We start from the raw sequence: 13,926 nt of genomic DNA on the forward strand, positions 1-13,926 counted from the left end.
CCACCCATGCAGGTTCCCACCACGGAGGAGCTTCTGCTGGCAGGAGAGCCTAACTCACGGAGAGCCTTGACACTACTTCATTTCTTCCTGTGGCCGCAGCAGACCAACTGCCTGGTACACACGTGCACAGGTGCATGCACATGGATATCCATATGTATTTCTAATTTTCTTTGTCCCAATTCCAGTCCACTCTGGCTGTGTATTCCAGGGCTGCATTGCTAGTTCTGGCCTGTTAAATGGTGAGGCTCCCAGGGTAGAATGACAGCATAGTTCCCCCCCCTCCCACTTCCTGTGACTTTCCTGATAGTCAGGTGACATGTATCCTAGATTACTCGGGACATTTCCAGTTGAGGTCTTTTGTCCCAGAATAATTATGAATAGCACCCTTTTACTCGCAAGTGTCCTGGTGTGGATGACAAATGATGTGGCCGCTTCATTTAAACTTCGTCCCAGCTGACTTCGCTAAGTTGGTGTGCGTGCCTGGTCTTGGGCTTGTAGCTGAAATGATATTAGTAGCCAGCCAGACACAAAGGGATGGTGAAACACGCGTAGCAGGAGTTGGAAATTTTACTCACAGAACTTATTATACAGAGAAAATGTAGTTTCTGTAGTTCGTCTATTTAATCTCCCCTAAGAGCTGCCGCCCACTGGGTAGAAGGAGGAAAAAATGAAATAAATGTCCACTCTGGTTTAAACCATAGTCCAATCCAATAGCTTAATAGTCCCTTCAGGTAGTGCTCAGCTTGTCCAGGAAAGCTGCTCAGTATCTAAGATTCCTGTCTTCTGTCCCCTCCCTGGCTCCTCTCCAGAGTGGCGTGTTGGTGTGTGGGAAAGGTGGGAGCGCACACCAACTTGTGGGCCACGCTCTTGAGAATCTGCTGCCCCGGGCTGGCTGGGCAAAGCCTGCAGAGGGCAAATAGAGACAGAAACTTGCCTGAAAGTCTTCTTGTCTTGTCTCTGTGCCCCTCCACCGCCCCTCGGTCCCTATGTCATTTCCTCCTCTACAACAGAGCCCAGCTGTCTTCTTCAATCCATATAAAGCCTCTCTGAGCTGGTCCAGCAGACTTAGCCCCTGACTCTTAAACAGGAGCTAAAGGAGTTTAGCAAAATCTCCCTTTTTCTCTCCAAAGTTTTGGTTTCAAGACTTTTGTTTGTTTGCTTAAGAGAACAGTTCCTGCCCTGTCACGCGGGACAGAAGGCCGCCTGCCCCACCATCGAGGTGAGAGGTGATCGTGAATGGTGATCCAGGGGAAATCAAAGTGTGTCCTTTCCACACCTTGTCCCCGCACAGGCCCCTGTTTGTGTGCTCACTGGCTCAGCAAGTCCATCACTGGGACTCGCTCCCCCCTCGCATGTGTGCGTGTGCTCCTCCGCTATTGACTCATTTCTTCACCTACTCACTGACGTGCTCATCTATTTATTTACCATTTATTTAAATAATTTAAAAAACCGTTGCTTCGCACTGACAGTAGGCAGGCATTGGCAAGGTGAGGGGATTCAAGGCGACCAAGAAGCCTGGTGTCCAGAGCAAGCCAGGAACCGCCCCCAGACTGGCACTGTGTGCCCCCCGCTGTGGAAAGAGAAACGACTGCATCACTCTATTCAATGTGAACCCATCCCTCTAACACGCACTCTCCGGGCTCGCCGTGGAAAGCTCACTCACAACGGTTTGCTTTCTGAAGTGCAGATAATACCGCTTTGCTTTGCCGACTTCTTCTGACTTGACCTTTTGGAGTGGGGAGATTTGGACATGTATTTTTAAAAATTAAATGTATTGGAGTAACATGGGTTAATAACGTTATGTATGTTTCAAGTGTACAATTCTATAATACAGCATCTGTTTATTGCATGGCGTGCTCGCCACCCAAAGGCTAGTCTTCTGTCACCATATATTTGACCCCCTTTCTCCTCTTCATCTTCCCCCCACCCCCTTTTCCCTCCAGAAACCACCATACTATGGTCTGTGAGTTTGTTTTGTTTGCTCAGTTGGTGCTTCTGTTTTATATCCTACCTTTGTCTTAAGAGAAGCCCGTGTCTGTAATGCAGGGCTGACTCCCAGGTTCGCTGGCCTCTGGGCACAAGCGGTGGAGGGCCCTTGCTGGTAGGACCCCTGGGTACTGCCAGGCAGTGTAGACGCCAACTGGGCCCGACTAAAGAGGACTGTAGAAGTTGCCCCCCCTCCCAGGTGGTAAAGGAGGGCAGCATAATTTACCTTCTCCCAGCTCCTCATGATCAAGGGGCCTGGGATCATAAAATAAGTCAGGTTTGCAATCAGCCGACTTGCCCGAGTTGCTTCCAAGCTGTGTGGCCTCTGGCAAGCTAGGCAAATGCTCTGAACCCTGGTTTCCTTGCTTGTGAAATGGGCTCAGTATAATTACCGCAGCAGCGGCGTCCATTTGATCGGTTGTAAGGTTCATTGGGCCCATGGATGGGAAAGGGCTCTGTAAAACCTAAAGTATGGCACAGGTGTTGGTTTTTATTAGTCTCCAGCCCTGATCTTCCTTGGAAATAGGGTCAGGGAGCTCCATAGACCTTGAAGAGACAGAGAGGAGAACAGGGGCAGTTTATTCTGGTCTCTTTTCCTTCTTGGCATTGGGAATAAAGATGAGGTCCCAAATCCAGTTTCCTCAGGGCGCCACTGTGGCGGGACACAAGCCTGGAAGACTAAATCCCCAGTCTTCAGAGGCTCCTGGGCTGCTTGGCATGAACTCCGCTTGCAGTAAGGAGGGCGGATGCATTGGAGGAGGCCATGGCCTCGAGCAAAGAAGAATGAAAGTTTATTTACCCTTGCTTGTGATTTTACAGAATTGCAATTCGAACAACTAGAAGTGTCCTTAAAGTCACATAGTGTTGCTTATACTAATGAATATGGCACTGTGTCCTGAAAGTTTGGCCCAGGACAGAGCTGGGATGGCAGCTGTTTGTCTTGCACAGATCCTGGGCTAGCCTAGCCCAGGCCAGCCTGGGGAGGATGGGGCCTGGAGGCGTTGGCTGTGCAAAGCAGAGCTGGCGTGCTAAGGGGATGGAGGGGTGGAGGAGGGACTGAAGCAGAGGAGTGACACCGAGACTGTGGCCTTGGAGCTCACTGAGGCCTGGGAACAGGCAGTGCAGCCCCCTCTGTCTGACCTTTCTGTCCAGGCTCAGGCCACGGCTCAAGTGCAGGGACCAAGCTGTGGTCATGGTGGTGAGTGGGGCTGCCCTGGGCTTAGAGAAAAAAGGAGCAGGGGCACTGGTTTCAGGTGAAGGGATTGGTGGAAGTGGGAGGGGCACCACACCTTGGTCATGTGGCAGGTACACGGGAGTAGAGAGCGAGGAGGGGCTCTGAGAAGATGTGTGCTCTTGGGGATCTGGAAGATGGGCACTAGAAGAGCTGGGAGGCTTCCCCCAGACCCCACATCAGGACCCCATGGCTCTGAGGAAGTAGTCAAGGGCACAGTGTCAGCCGTGGACACTTGGATAACTCGCACAAGGTGAGCCCAGAATGGAGGTGGCATCCAGGGTGCGAAATCTTCTGGAAAGACATCCTAGTCTAGTAGTGCTTTGAGGGTTGAGCTGAATCCTAGGAGGTGGCTCTGGATTGGCAGGGAGAGGCAGTGTGAGACTCGAGGGGTCCTGGGCTGCCCCGCCCACAGGAGCTGTTCTGCTGTGTGTGTGTGTGTGTGTGTGTGTGTGTGTGTGTGTGTGTATCTACACATAGACACCCAAGGCCACCCTGGACAGTTGTGAATAAATTTTTTACTCCTCATTTGGCTGAGCTACCAGAGAACCTCTTCGTGCATGTGGGGGGAGGTGTACAGTGAGAGATACTAAAAAATAACATATGCAGATTCCTTTGCTCTAAGCCCTTCAAATGCATTAACTCATTTGTCATCGCACCAGTCCTCATCATAAAGTATAGATACAGGCGTGTGTGGGCATATGGACACATAGCAGAGACCCAAACTAATACACCTGGGTTCACAGCTGCACATTTGCACACAGAAACACACAGCTGTAGACACAAAAGCAAGTACACACAGATGTGCCTAATTAAGTGGGTGCAAAACTAACACACACACATAGATGTACATGGACACCTTATGTCTTAGGGCAGGAATGGGGTTTGGGGAAAGGAACTTAGCAAAGGGGTATAGACAGCAATAAAGAGAATTTGGCTACCTTCACAGGCTTTATATAGACAAGGGAAAAGTGGCTCAGAGAGTGAAGTGACTTGCCCAAGGTCACACAGCCACTAAGGGACAGATCTGGGATTTAAGAGGCAGTCAGGTTCCTGAAGCTCTTACCTTAAATACTCACCAAAAAGCTGTGAATCCTGCTAAGCAGCCTTCCTGTTTGGTGTGAGTTGTGCATGCCTGGCCTGATGCCAGCTGGACCTGGCGCCTGCTGCCAGTGCGGTGGCTGCCCAAGGAGTCTGGCTGGCAGTGTGGTGGGATGGACTCAGCTGTGTCTGGAGATCCAGGCATGTGTGCTGGAAACTGAGTTGAGTGGCTGCCCTTTGACTGGGAGCCCCTTGCCCATGGCACTGAGCCTCTCTTTCTCTCCCTAGGGCCTATACCCACAGCGGGCAGCTAGGATGCCCTATCAGCAGACCCTGCACCCCCAGCTGGGGTGTTACCCCCGACAGGTGAGTACATGACCTCCCCACCTCTGTCCCAGCCTCACAAAGGCCTTCAGGTCGGAAGGACATCTGCTCCTTTGACCTGGTCACCAGCCATACTTTTTGACCCAGCCTTGGACCAGAGTACACACAAATACCAACATGCGCATGGAAGCAAACCGGCCTCCCCAGGTGATAATGACAGCTGGTGCTTACAGAGCCCTTACTGCTGCCAGGCTCTTCTCTGAGGTCTTCGCCTGCATTAACTAATTTAACCTTCACAACCATCCTATAAGGTCAGTTAGAAAGGAAGAAGCTGAGGCCCAGAGAGATTAAATAACTTGCTCAAGGTCATAAAGTTGGCATATAAATTAGCTTTTGCTGTGGCAGAAAATGGCCTCAATATCTCACAGACTTTCAACAATAAATATTTTTCACTCATGGTCTGTGGATTGCTGAGCTGGGCTGGGATTGGGTTCAAGCCGTTCCATGTGTTCCCCTTTGGGCGTGTGCTAACGATACAGTAGCTTTTGCTCCTGCCACGGTGTATGACAGGAGAGCAGGAAGGGTAGGCAGAAACACCCAGTGCCCCTGGAGCCTCAGCTCAGAGCTGGGACTCCGCCTTCCATGGCTTTGCCCAGCAACAGTGGAGCTGGGAAATCATGATCCTCCCCGGCAGTTTATCAGCTGAAATACAAGACACCCAGTTAAATTCAAATTTTAGATAAGCAGTGAATAAAGCTTTGGTATAAGTATATCCCAAATATTGCCCAGGCCATACTTGTACTAAAATATTATTTGATATCAATTAATCCACTTGAGATTAAATTACATGAAATTTGACTTTAACTGGATGTCCTGTATTTTTGTCTGGCACCCCTACTCCCAGGGGAAGACTAGGGGTGAATATCTGCCTGACAGTATCACAATGGCAGAATCGGGGTTTGACCCTGGGCACCCTGGCTTCAGGGTCCATGGTCCCAATCACAGTGGCTTACTGCCTCTCATGTAGATACACAGAAATACAGTATCAAGATAAAGGAGAGACAAAAATACACAGAGTCACAAAGAAAGAGTTATACACATGCCACTGAGCTGTGTGTGCACCATGCAGGCACACACCAAACATGAAGCAGCGCGCTCAGAGGTGCCGGGCGTCCTGGAGTGGGGGTGGGGCTGTGAGGAAAGGAGCGTGGAACCTGCTACATCCTCGGGCTGGCCTTGCCCCCCACATACACAGGTGGACAGGCTCACACTCAAACTCACCGACTCCTTGGCCTCTCCTCTCTCCCCAGGGAGCCCCACCCTTTCCCTGCCAACTGCACCTCTGGCTTAAAGTATATTAGAATGTTTCAGAAGGTAGAGAAGGGACTGCAGGTATAGGTTATTATTTGTTTATTTATTTATAATCCTCACCTGAGGATATTTTTTCCATTGCTTTTCAGAGAGAGTGGAAGGGGGGGAGAGATAGAAACACCGATGTGAGAGACACACATCGATTGGTTGCCTCCTGTTCCTGTGCTGACCAGGGCTGGGGGTTAAGCCTGCAACTGAGGTCTGAGCCCTTGGCTAGAATTGAACCAGAACCCTTCAGTCCGTGGGCCGACGCTCTAACCACTGAGCAAAACCGGCCAGGGCGGGTATAGGTTATTTTATCACTTGGGCCAGGACTACTGCTTTTTCAGCAGTGGGAGCTTTGCATCCTGAGATGGAGGGAGAACAGACAGCCTGGCTCACAGAATCTCAGCCATGTAACCTCCACCCCATGAGCAGCGGTACCATCTACCTAGTTCCAAAGGGGATGTTTTTAGACAAAGTTATGTATTTGAGAAAGTAATGTGAGCACACCACTCTTAGAGGCAATCACCGTTACTGGTTCCTTAGGTGTTATCCTAGTGATGTCTATTTATACAAACATTTTTGTACAAAGGTGGAATTCTGGGGTGGTGCTCTCTCGCCGCTTTTGTCAGCAAAACATCTGTCTGGCAGACGGTTCCAGAGCAGTATACACAGCTCTGTTTTATGGTTTTTATCAGTTATGTGTAGTTTGGAGCACGTTTTTGAATAAAACTTGTCTTTCATGTTAGTCTCCTCCCAGGTCCGCCTTTTCACCCCTGTGAAAACCAGGGGTATTTTCTGCCACGCTGACCTGGGAGGAGCCTTTCTGTGTCCTCTCTGTAAGCTCTCGGGTCTTTCTGACCGTTAGTTATCACCTTGGGGTTTTGGTGCCTGTGTACAGCTTCACAGACCCTATACGTCCACTGGGGGACATATGGGGAGGGCCGGGAGGGAGGGGCTCAGGCCTCCAGAGGGAGCAAGCACAGAGGTACGCAACACTAGGCAAGCCGCTGAACTTCTCTGAACCCCGGGTTCCTCAGCTCGAAAATGGAAACACTAATGGTCCTACCGCTCAGGGCTGTTTGGAGTCTAAACAAGAGAATCCATGTGAAGGGCATGCCCTAAGCTCTCAGTGGGCGCCAGCATCTGTGAATGGTGTCTTCGATAAGACTGTGCAGGGTGAGAGAAGGTTGTCAGCATGCTGAGTCCCCAAGCAGCCTGGACCCCAGACTCCTGCTATTAAAGTGCAGATCCAGAAGCTTCCCCAGTTTTGACTGAAGCTGCCCTAGCACACAGGAGGGTGGATGTCAGCCTCGTACAGGAGAGGGCTCTCTGACATTCTGAGCTGTCGGCGGTGGAATACAGTGCTCATAATGTAACGAGCTCTGTGTCATTTTAGGTATTCAAGCAGACACTTTGCAGCCTCTTGTTTCCTCCTTCCACTTCCTCTCTCTTTCTTTCTTGCACTCCTTCAACATATGTTCATTGAGCAGCTACTGTGTGCCAGGCACTATCTTTGGACTAAAACTATATCAGGAGATAAGACAGATGGGGTTCCTGCCTTGCCAGGGGCGTGATTGTAGGAGCCCTGGTTTTTGGTGGGAGTATGATCCAGGTGGTTTCCAAAACCCTGCTGAGTTCCTGTTTTTCTCTAGGGTCTGAGCTGAATTCTGTTGCCCCTTTTTTTGCCATTTCTCCTAGATTCACACTGTCCAGTGCTGTAACCACTAGCCATGTGTGGCTATTTAAATTTAAATCAATTAAAATCAAGTCAAATGAAAAACTCAGGTCCTTATTCACATGCCACATTTCAAGTAGGCACATGTGGCTGGTGGCCGCGTATTGGGCAGTGCACATACAGGACATTTCCAGCACCCAGCACGGGAAATCCTGCTGGGCAAGGCTATCTTGTACCTAGAGCCTGTTGAGATCCTGAGCTGGAAGCCAGGGATATTTCTATCTCAACAGCTTTTTTTTATTTATTTTTAGATAGTTGAAGACTTAAGGATGACTAAGGGGCTTTGTGGATGGTTATTGACAGAGGGAAAAGGGGGGTGGGCAGGGAAGAGAATGGAAATATATTTGCTACTTATTATGTCTCAGATTCTTTACTCACATCAACTGACTCCATCCCCATACAACAGAGACAGTGTTTGCCCACTTTACAGATGAGGAAACTGAGGCTCAGCTAAATTTATTCACTTGTCAAGATCACGTAGAGAAGTGGAGCCCTGTGCTTTTTCCACAGTGACCAAAGGGCACAGGGCTGAGGGCTGGGGCTGGGTTAGGGTTAGAGTTAGGGTTGGGGAACAACACGATGTTTGGAAGTGGTGGGCTCTGCTGGACCTTGGCCTTCTCCTCTTTGACCTGCAGGTGACGCCGTACAACCCACTGCAAATGGGACAGCAGATTTTCCGCTCTTCCTACACCCCTCTGCTGAGCTACATCCCCTTCGTCCAGCCCAACTATCCATACCCTCAGAGGACACCTCCGAAGCTGTCCACCAACCCCCGAGACCCTTCCCCCATGGCAGGAGATGGGCCACAGTTCCTCTTCCCCCAGCCATACGGGTGAGTCCTTGGCCTGCACTGGAAGTCCAGCTTATAGCTAGGAAGCTGCTGGAGAGGGGAGGCAAGGATGCTGGGCTTCACTGCTGTGGGGGGGGAGGCCCCTGTGCCTGTATCTGGGTGTTGTGTGGGTCCTGGAAGGACCTGGTGTGGAGGAGAGCAGGGTCTGAGGCCTGGTGGGCCCCTCCGTTGGCCCATTTCAGGGCTACATTGCACAGTCGGCATCCAACACAGCAGGTGGCGGGTGGTGGAGCCTGGTGCATTTGCCTTTACGCATTTGCTTGGTTTACAACAGGACATGGCCAGGTAATCTTCTTACAGCTCTCCCCCCGCTCCCTGCACTCTGCTCCTCGCCAGGCTAATCTCCTGAACATCCCACTGACTTCTCGGCAGGCCCCACTGAAGGATCTTTCACTGCTTATCAGGGCTGCTCATACATCCCCGCCAAAGTACCCAAACAGCAGAGGAGAGGGGCTCAGCAGCAAACAGCCAACACAAACCCAACCTGTTAGCCGAAAATCCCACACAAATGTCACTTGCTGCTTAGGCCAGAAATGTGTGTTTGTTGTTTTAATGTAACAACACAGAGCCGCTCATTCTCACTCGACAAATCTTCAACTGGTATGAATACCCTGAGAGGCAGGCAAATCGCCCCTGGGACTCCGACTCTCTCCGCACACCCTGGGAAATGTGCACCCAGTTTGAGAAACTGGGTTTATAGAATTGGGGCCAAACTTGCCGATCTGACATCGATTCCCCACCTCCCCATCACAGCCTCACTACAGTGTTGGTGTGTGTCCCCAAACTCTCACCTTTTCAAATCAGCATCTCCCCGAGTGTCTCATGTAAAGGAATAAAGGCTAGAAAGAGGTTTCCATAGTCAGATCTGTTTGGGAAGAGCTGTGCAAAACAAAGATAAACACATTTCTTAACTGTTGGAATTCTCAGACCATTTAATTTCCAAAGGTGCATGGAGAATGTCCAAAAGGGTGATCGATAGTGTTATTTGAACCCCAAACCCACAGCCCTGCTTTTCTCTTGCTTTCTTTTTTTCTTTCATCTTTCCTCCCTCCCTCTCTGCCTTCCTCCCTCCTTCCCTTCCTCCTTCCCTCCCGCTTTTTTCTTCTTTCTTCTTGTAGGGCATTAAAAATCTCTGCATTAATTCACATAATTCGTATGACTTCAGTCTGTGGGGGGCCATAGGCGATTAGGACACAGTGCCTCCCATCGGAGAGCTGAGAATGAGTGAGCTGTAGGCACCCTGATGTTAGAGCCGTGACAAATTGAAGACCATCAACGTGGCCTGAGGACAGAGGAAGGATCTCTGCTGGGTGGACAGTGTGGGGGGCTGCAGTGAGCAGCGGTTGGAGAAGGGCATTCCAGGCTGGAGGAGTGAGGCCCCAGCTTGCAAGGTGTGTGGCAAGCTTGAGGCCTGGGGAATAAAGGCATCTGTTTGAATTACTAGATTTATCCTTGAAAAAGGTGGAAAATAGGATTGGAAAAAGGAGGCTGGGACTGCATTCTTAGAGACTTCTGGCTGATAGACCTGAGGATCTAATGAGGCTGCAGAGGCATCAAGACAGACGACCAGCAGGCCAGCAAACTTCCCACATTCCACGCTGTGACTCTGGGCTCAAGGAAAGAGAGGCTCGCTGTGGAACTGGCTGTATGTACTTGGGAGGGAGCGTGATCCTGAGGTTGCATCAGTCAGCAGTTGGAAAGCACTGACTGGGAGCAGTAAGGACGGAGGGTTGAGACCTGGCTGTCTGTAGGGGCTGGGAGAGGAAAAGGAACGAGCAGGAGGCTGAGGAAGAAGCAGTCTTGGAAATGGGAGGGAGCCTGGGGCCAGGTGGACACATCACAGACTAAGGCGGAGAGCGACAGGAGTGGTGGCGGCCGTCAGCAGGGTGGAATGGTGGCCGCAGAGGAGGAGGAGACCTGGAAAGTAAGGTGGGAAAAGGGAAGCAAGGGGTATAGGCCTGTGCCCCCAGAAGGAACAGTTTGTTCATTCAGAAAATATTCATTGAGCACCTTCTGTGCGCCTGGCACTGTTGTAGGCACTGGGTCCCAGTCTTCCTTTTGTCACTCTCCTTGGAAGGGGAGAAAAAACAACCGGGAAATGAACACGCGTCACACAGGCCAGGTGCTGGGGTGCGGGGAGAGGGAGGGAGGGAAGGCGCTCGAGCTGAGAGCTAAATAAGGTGAGAGAATGAACCAGTCATGTCTGTGGGCAGGAAGGAGAGGAAGTGCAGGAGCCCCACGAGGGAAATGTAGCTGGAGCACAGTGAGTGGGAGAGAGAGTGGGCGAGGTTGAAATCAGAGGAGTAGCCAGGGCCAGACCAGATAGGACGTGGTAGGCACAGTACAGAGGTTTTTAAAGAGCAGTGGGAAGCCATTAAAATGACTTTCAAATTGGTGAGGACATGGTCTAGTCTTCTATCTAGAGAAGATGACATGGGCCATGGGATGAAATTGGGCTGTGGGGTCAGAGCCGCCACAGGAGTGCAGGATAGGGCTTCTGTGGCCGCCTGAGCAAGAGGTGCTCCTGGTGTGGACTACGGTAGTGACAGTGGGACAGGGGACAAGTGAAAGCTCTGGAGTGTTTATTGTCTTGGTGGAAGGACTTAGTGATGGTTGGATGTGGAATGAGGACAAGAGGAATCGAGCATGATTCCTAGGTTTTGATCTGAGCGACTGGGTAAGTGGCAATGCCAAAACGCCGAAGCCGTGAAGGCTAGAGCCAAGATCTGTTGATCAGGAGTGTGGTTTGGGGTGCGTCAGATCTGCGATGTGAGTGGAGCCGTGAGAGGCAGATGGCTAACGAGTCCGGGGCTCAGAGCAGAGGTTGGCGCTGGTCATAGAGACCTGGGAGTCATTAGCCTGTAGATGACATTTAAAGCCTTGGGATGGGATGAGCTGCCCCAGGCAGTGCGTGTACACAGAGGAGAGACAAGGCCCAAGGCCTGGGCCCTGGGCCTTCAGCATGTGGAGAGGTTGGGGAGATGTGGAGGGACCAACAAAGGTCTAAGAAGGAGCTGTGTAAGGTGGAAGAAAATATGGAAGAGACTGGGGAGTGCAGGAAGCCAACTGAAGAAATTATTTCCTGGAGCAGAGAAGGAGGGGTCACAGGCTGACGAGACCAAAACCCAGGCGCTGTAGGAGGGAGCACTGAGCACAGCAGTGGTGTCGCGTTGGAGGGTTACCAGGGGTCCTGGATGGAACAAGGTCTAGGAGAGGCTGCTCTGGGCAGGGAAGGATACGGGACCTAGGTGGACAGTTTAGTCTTTGAGACAGGGAGGGTCAGTGCTTCCTCTGGGTCAGGAGCGAAGGAGAGGACCCAGAAACTAGACCTCACAAAGCAGGAGAGGAAGGAGCAGGTGGCTCCGTGTTCTCAGGGAAGTAGCAGGGGAGCCCTCCCTTCCCTCTGCCAAATCGATTTGCATACACTCATCAGGGTACAATAACCATACAATTTATCTTCTAAACAACAGTAGTGAGTTAAAAGGAGTATACAAATAATAATTGCACTGGAAATACCAGTGCAGAAACTGTCCCAGGCCAACCAGGACAAGTCAGCATGCTCAAGAGGCAATTCAAGCTCTGCCTTCTTCCTCCAGGAAGTATTACTTGATAACTCTCATCCACATGGACTACCTCTCTTCCTGACCATCAGTGTCCATCCTGTCCAGACCATGCCCTTGGCAGCTGATCTGATCAGATCTCAACACAAGAAGGGCTAGATGCATGGGGTATGGTGATCAGATGCGAGGTCTGCCCTGAGTAATTTGTTACTGGCAATTACAGCTTTTATTTTATAAATCAGAGTAGAATCCAGGCTGTCTCTACAGTAACATCGCTTTCAATCATTTACATCCCAATGTGATTTTTGAAAGAAAAAGAGGTGGGGTTACTGACGGCATTAATTGCTTATCAGGCACCTACCTTGTGCCAGGTCCTGGGCTTGGCGCTGGGTGTGAAATGCTGGGCAGTCCAGATAATGCCCCTGCTCTCATGGAATCTATTTTAATGAGAAGGGAATTAAGCATAATCCAAAGCCCAGCTTGTCCACAGATACTCGGAGAGCGACAGACACTGATAGAAGCTGAGGCATTACAAACTAATGCCACGGTTTGTTCCCATTGCTTCTTTCCTCCCCGCCCCCCTCCGCCCCCCGTCATTTTTTCAGTTCGTGGGAGAGTGCCGTGAATGTGAACATCATCTGTAATGTGCCTCTGCCCAGCTGAAGAGTGAGTGAGAACTCCTGGATTAGACTAAATCTAGTCATTTGCTCTGCCCTCATTTATTCCAAGTATCCTAGCAGATGGGCGAGGAAATTGCAGTAGGATCCAGTAAATGATTCCATCTGGAGTGGTCAGGGAAGGTTTCTCGGAGGAGATGGCTTTAGAACTCTCTTTAGAGGTATGGATAGGAGTGTGCCTGGGAGAAAAAGCAGAAGTGTGCCTATTTCTGCTCTAGGAGAGTGAGGCTCCGATCTTCTCGGCTCTTGCTTCTCAGAGGGTCTAGCAAGCTCCCAGGCACGCGGTGATGTCTCAGTGCCTCCTCCTTGAACTGGCGCTGAAACAAAGAGCCTGGGTTAGTTTGGCACTGGTAAGAGGAGGAGCCCTGGGATTGTCGGGACTCCCAGATCTCCCTCTGGGACATGGCCTGGATTCTCTGTGGTTGTGGAATTTCCTGAAGGACACACCTGGTCCTCTTCAGCAGGCAGAGTGGCTGCAGGACCACAGGTAAGGTGTTCGGATCCAGAGAGGGTCCCTGCTTTGTGCTCCTGGATATGGTGAGAGCGTAGGCTCCATAGAAATGATCCCCACAGACTGCTGGGGGCTTCCTGATCTAAGTTAGTGGCAGAAAAAAGCTCTGTATTGTCCTCCACTTGTATCAGTTTCATATCTTATTTTCCCAGAGCCAAAGCATTTTTATTATGCTAAGAGCTTTTATCCTCTAAGCCTGTCCTGATGGTGACAGTCTCTGACAGCCACAAAATTAAAATAATATTTTTCCTAATATCTCCACCAACATTAAGAATTTCATCATGACACCCGTCCTCTTTGTCTTCCAGGTTTGGCTCTTCGTCTGGTGGGCCCCTGCTGAACAGCCCCTACTTTTCCTCCAGTGGGAACGGCATAAATTTTTAGGTCCCCCTCTCCCACCTTAGCCCTTGGGTCGGGGCTGAGGGCTCTGGAGTTCTGGGTGCTGCAACAGCTTGGTAGGCAGTTTGGAAAGCCAAGGTCCCCACCAGGCCGCAGACAGAAGACAGCGGGACCAGACCCACCTACTGACCAACACTCACACCCACGTGGCCCACACCACACCCGCCCCCTCAGCCTCATACTCACTGCTCATCTACTTACTTATGCACCTGTATTTAGCTAACATGAGTGATTTTTGTTTTTGTTGTTGTTGGTA

The 13,926-nt window shown here is 50.7% G+C and overlaps 1 protein-coding gene across 1 annotated transcript in view; it reads left to right on the forward strand.

The window, feature by feature from the left end:
• C9H1orf94 (chromosome 9 C1orf94 homolog) overlaps positions 1–13,655 on the forward strand; it is a 33,442-nt gene extending 19,787 nt beyond the window's left edge. The window contains exons 5-7 of the mRNA XM_016219774.2: positions 4,547–4,624; positions 8,309–8,505; positions 13,580–13,655. Of these exons, the coding sequence (XP_016075260.2) occupies positions 4,547–4,624; positions 8,309–8,505; positions 13,580–13,655 (351 nt within the window). The remainder of the gene's footprint in view (positions 1–4,546; positions 4,625–8,308; positions 8,506–13,579) is intronic.
• The last annotated feature ends 271 nt before the right edge of the window (positions 13,656–13,926 follow it).

Source organism: Miniopterus natalensis, chromosome 9 (assembly GCF_054644295.1).
Source record: "Miniopterus natalensis isolate mMinNat1 chromosome 9, mMinNat1.hap1, whole genome shotgun sequence".
NCBI lineage: Eukaryota > Metazoa > Chordata > Mammalia > Chiroptera > Miniopteridae > Miniopterus > Miniopterus natalensis.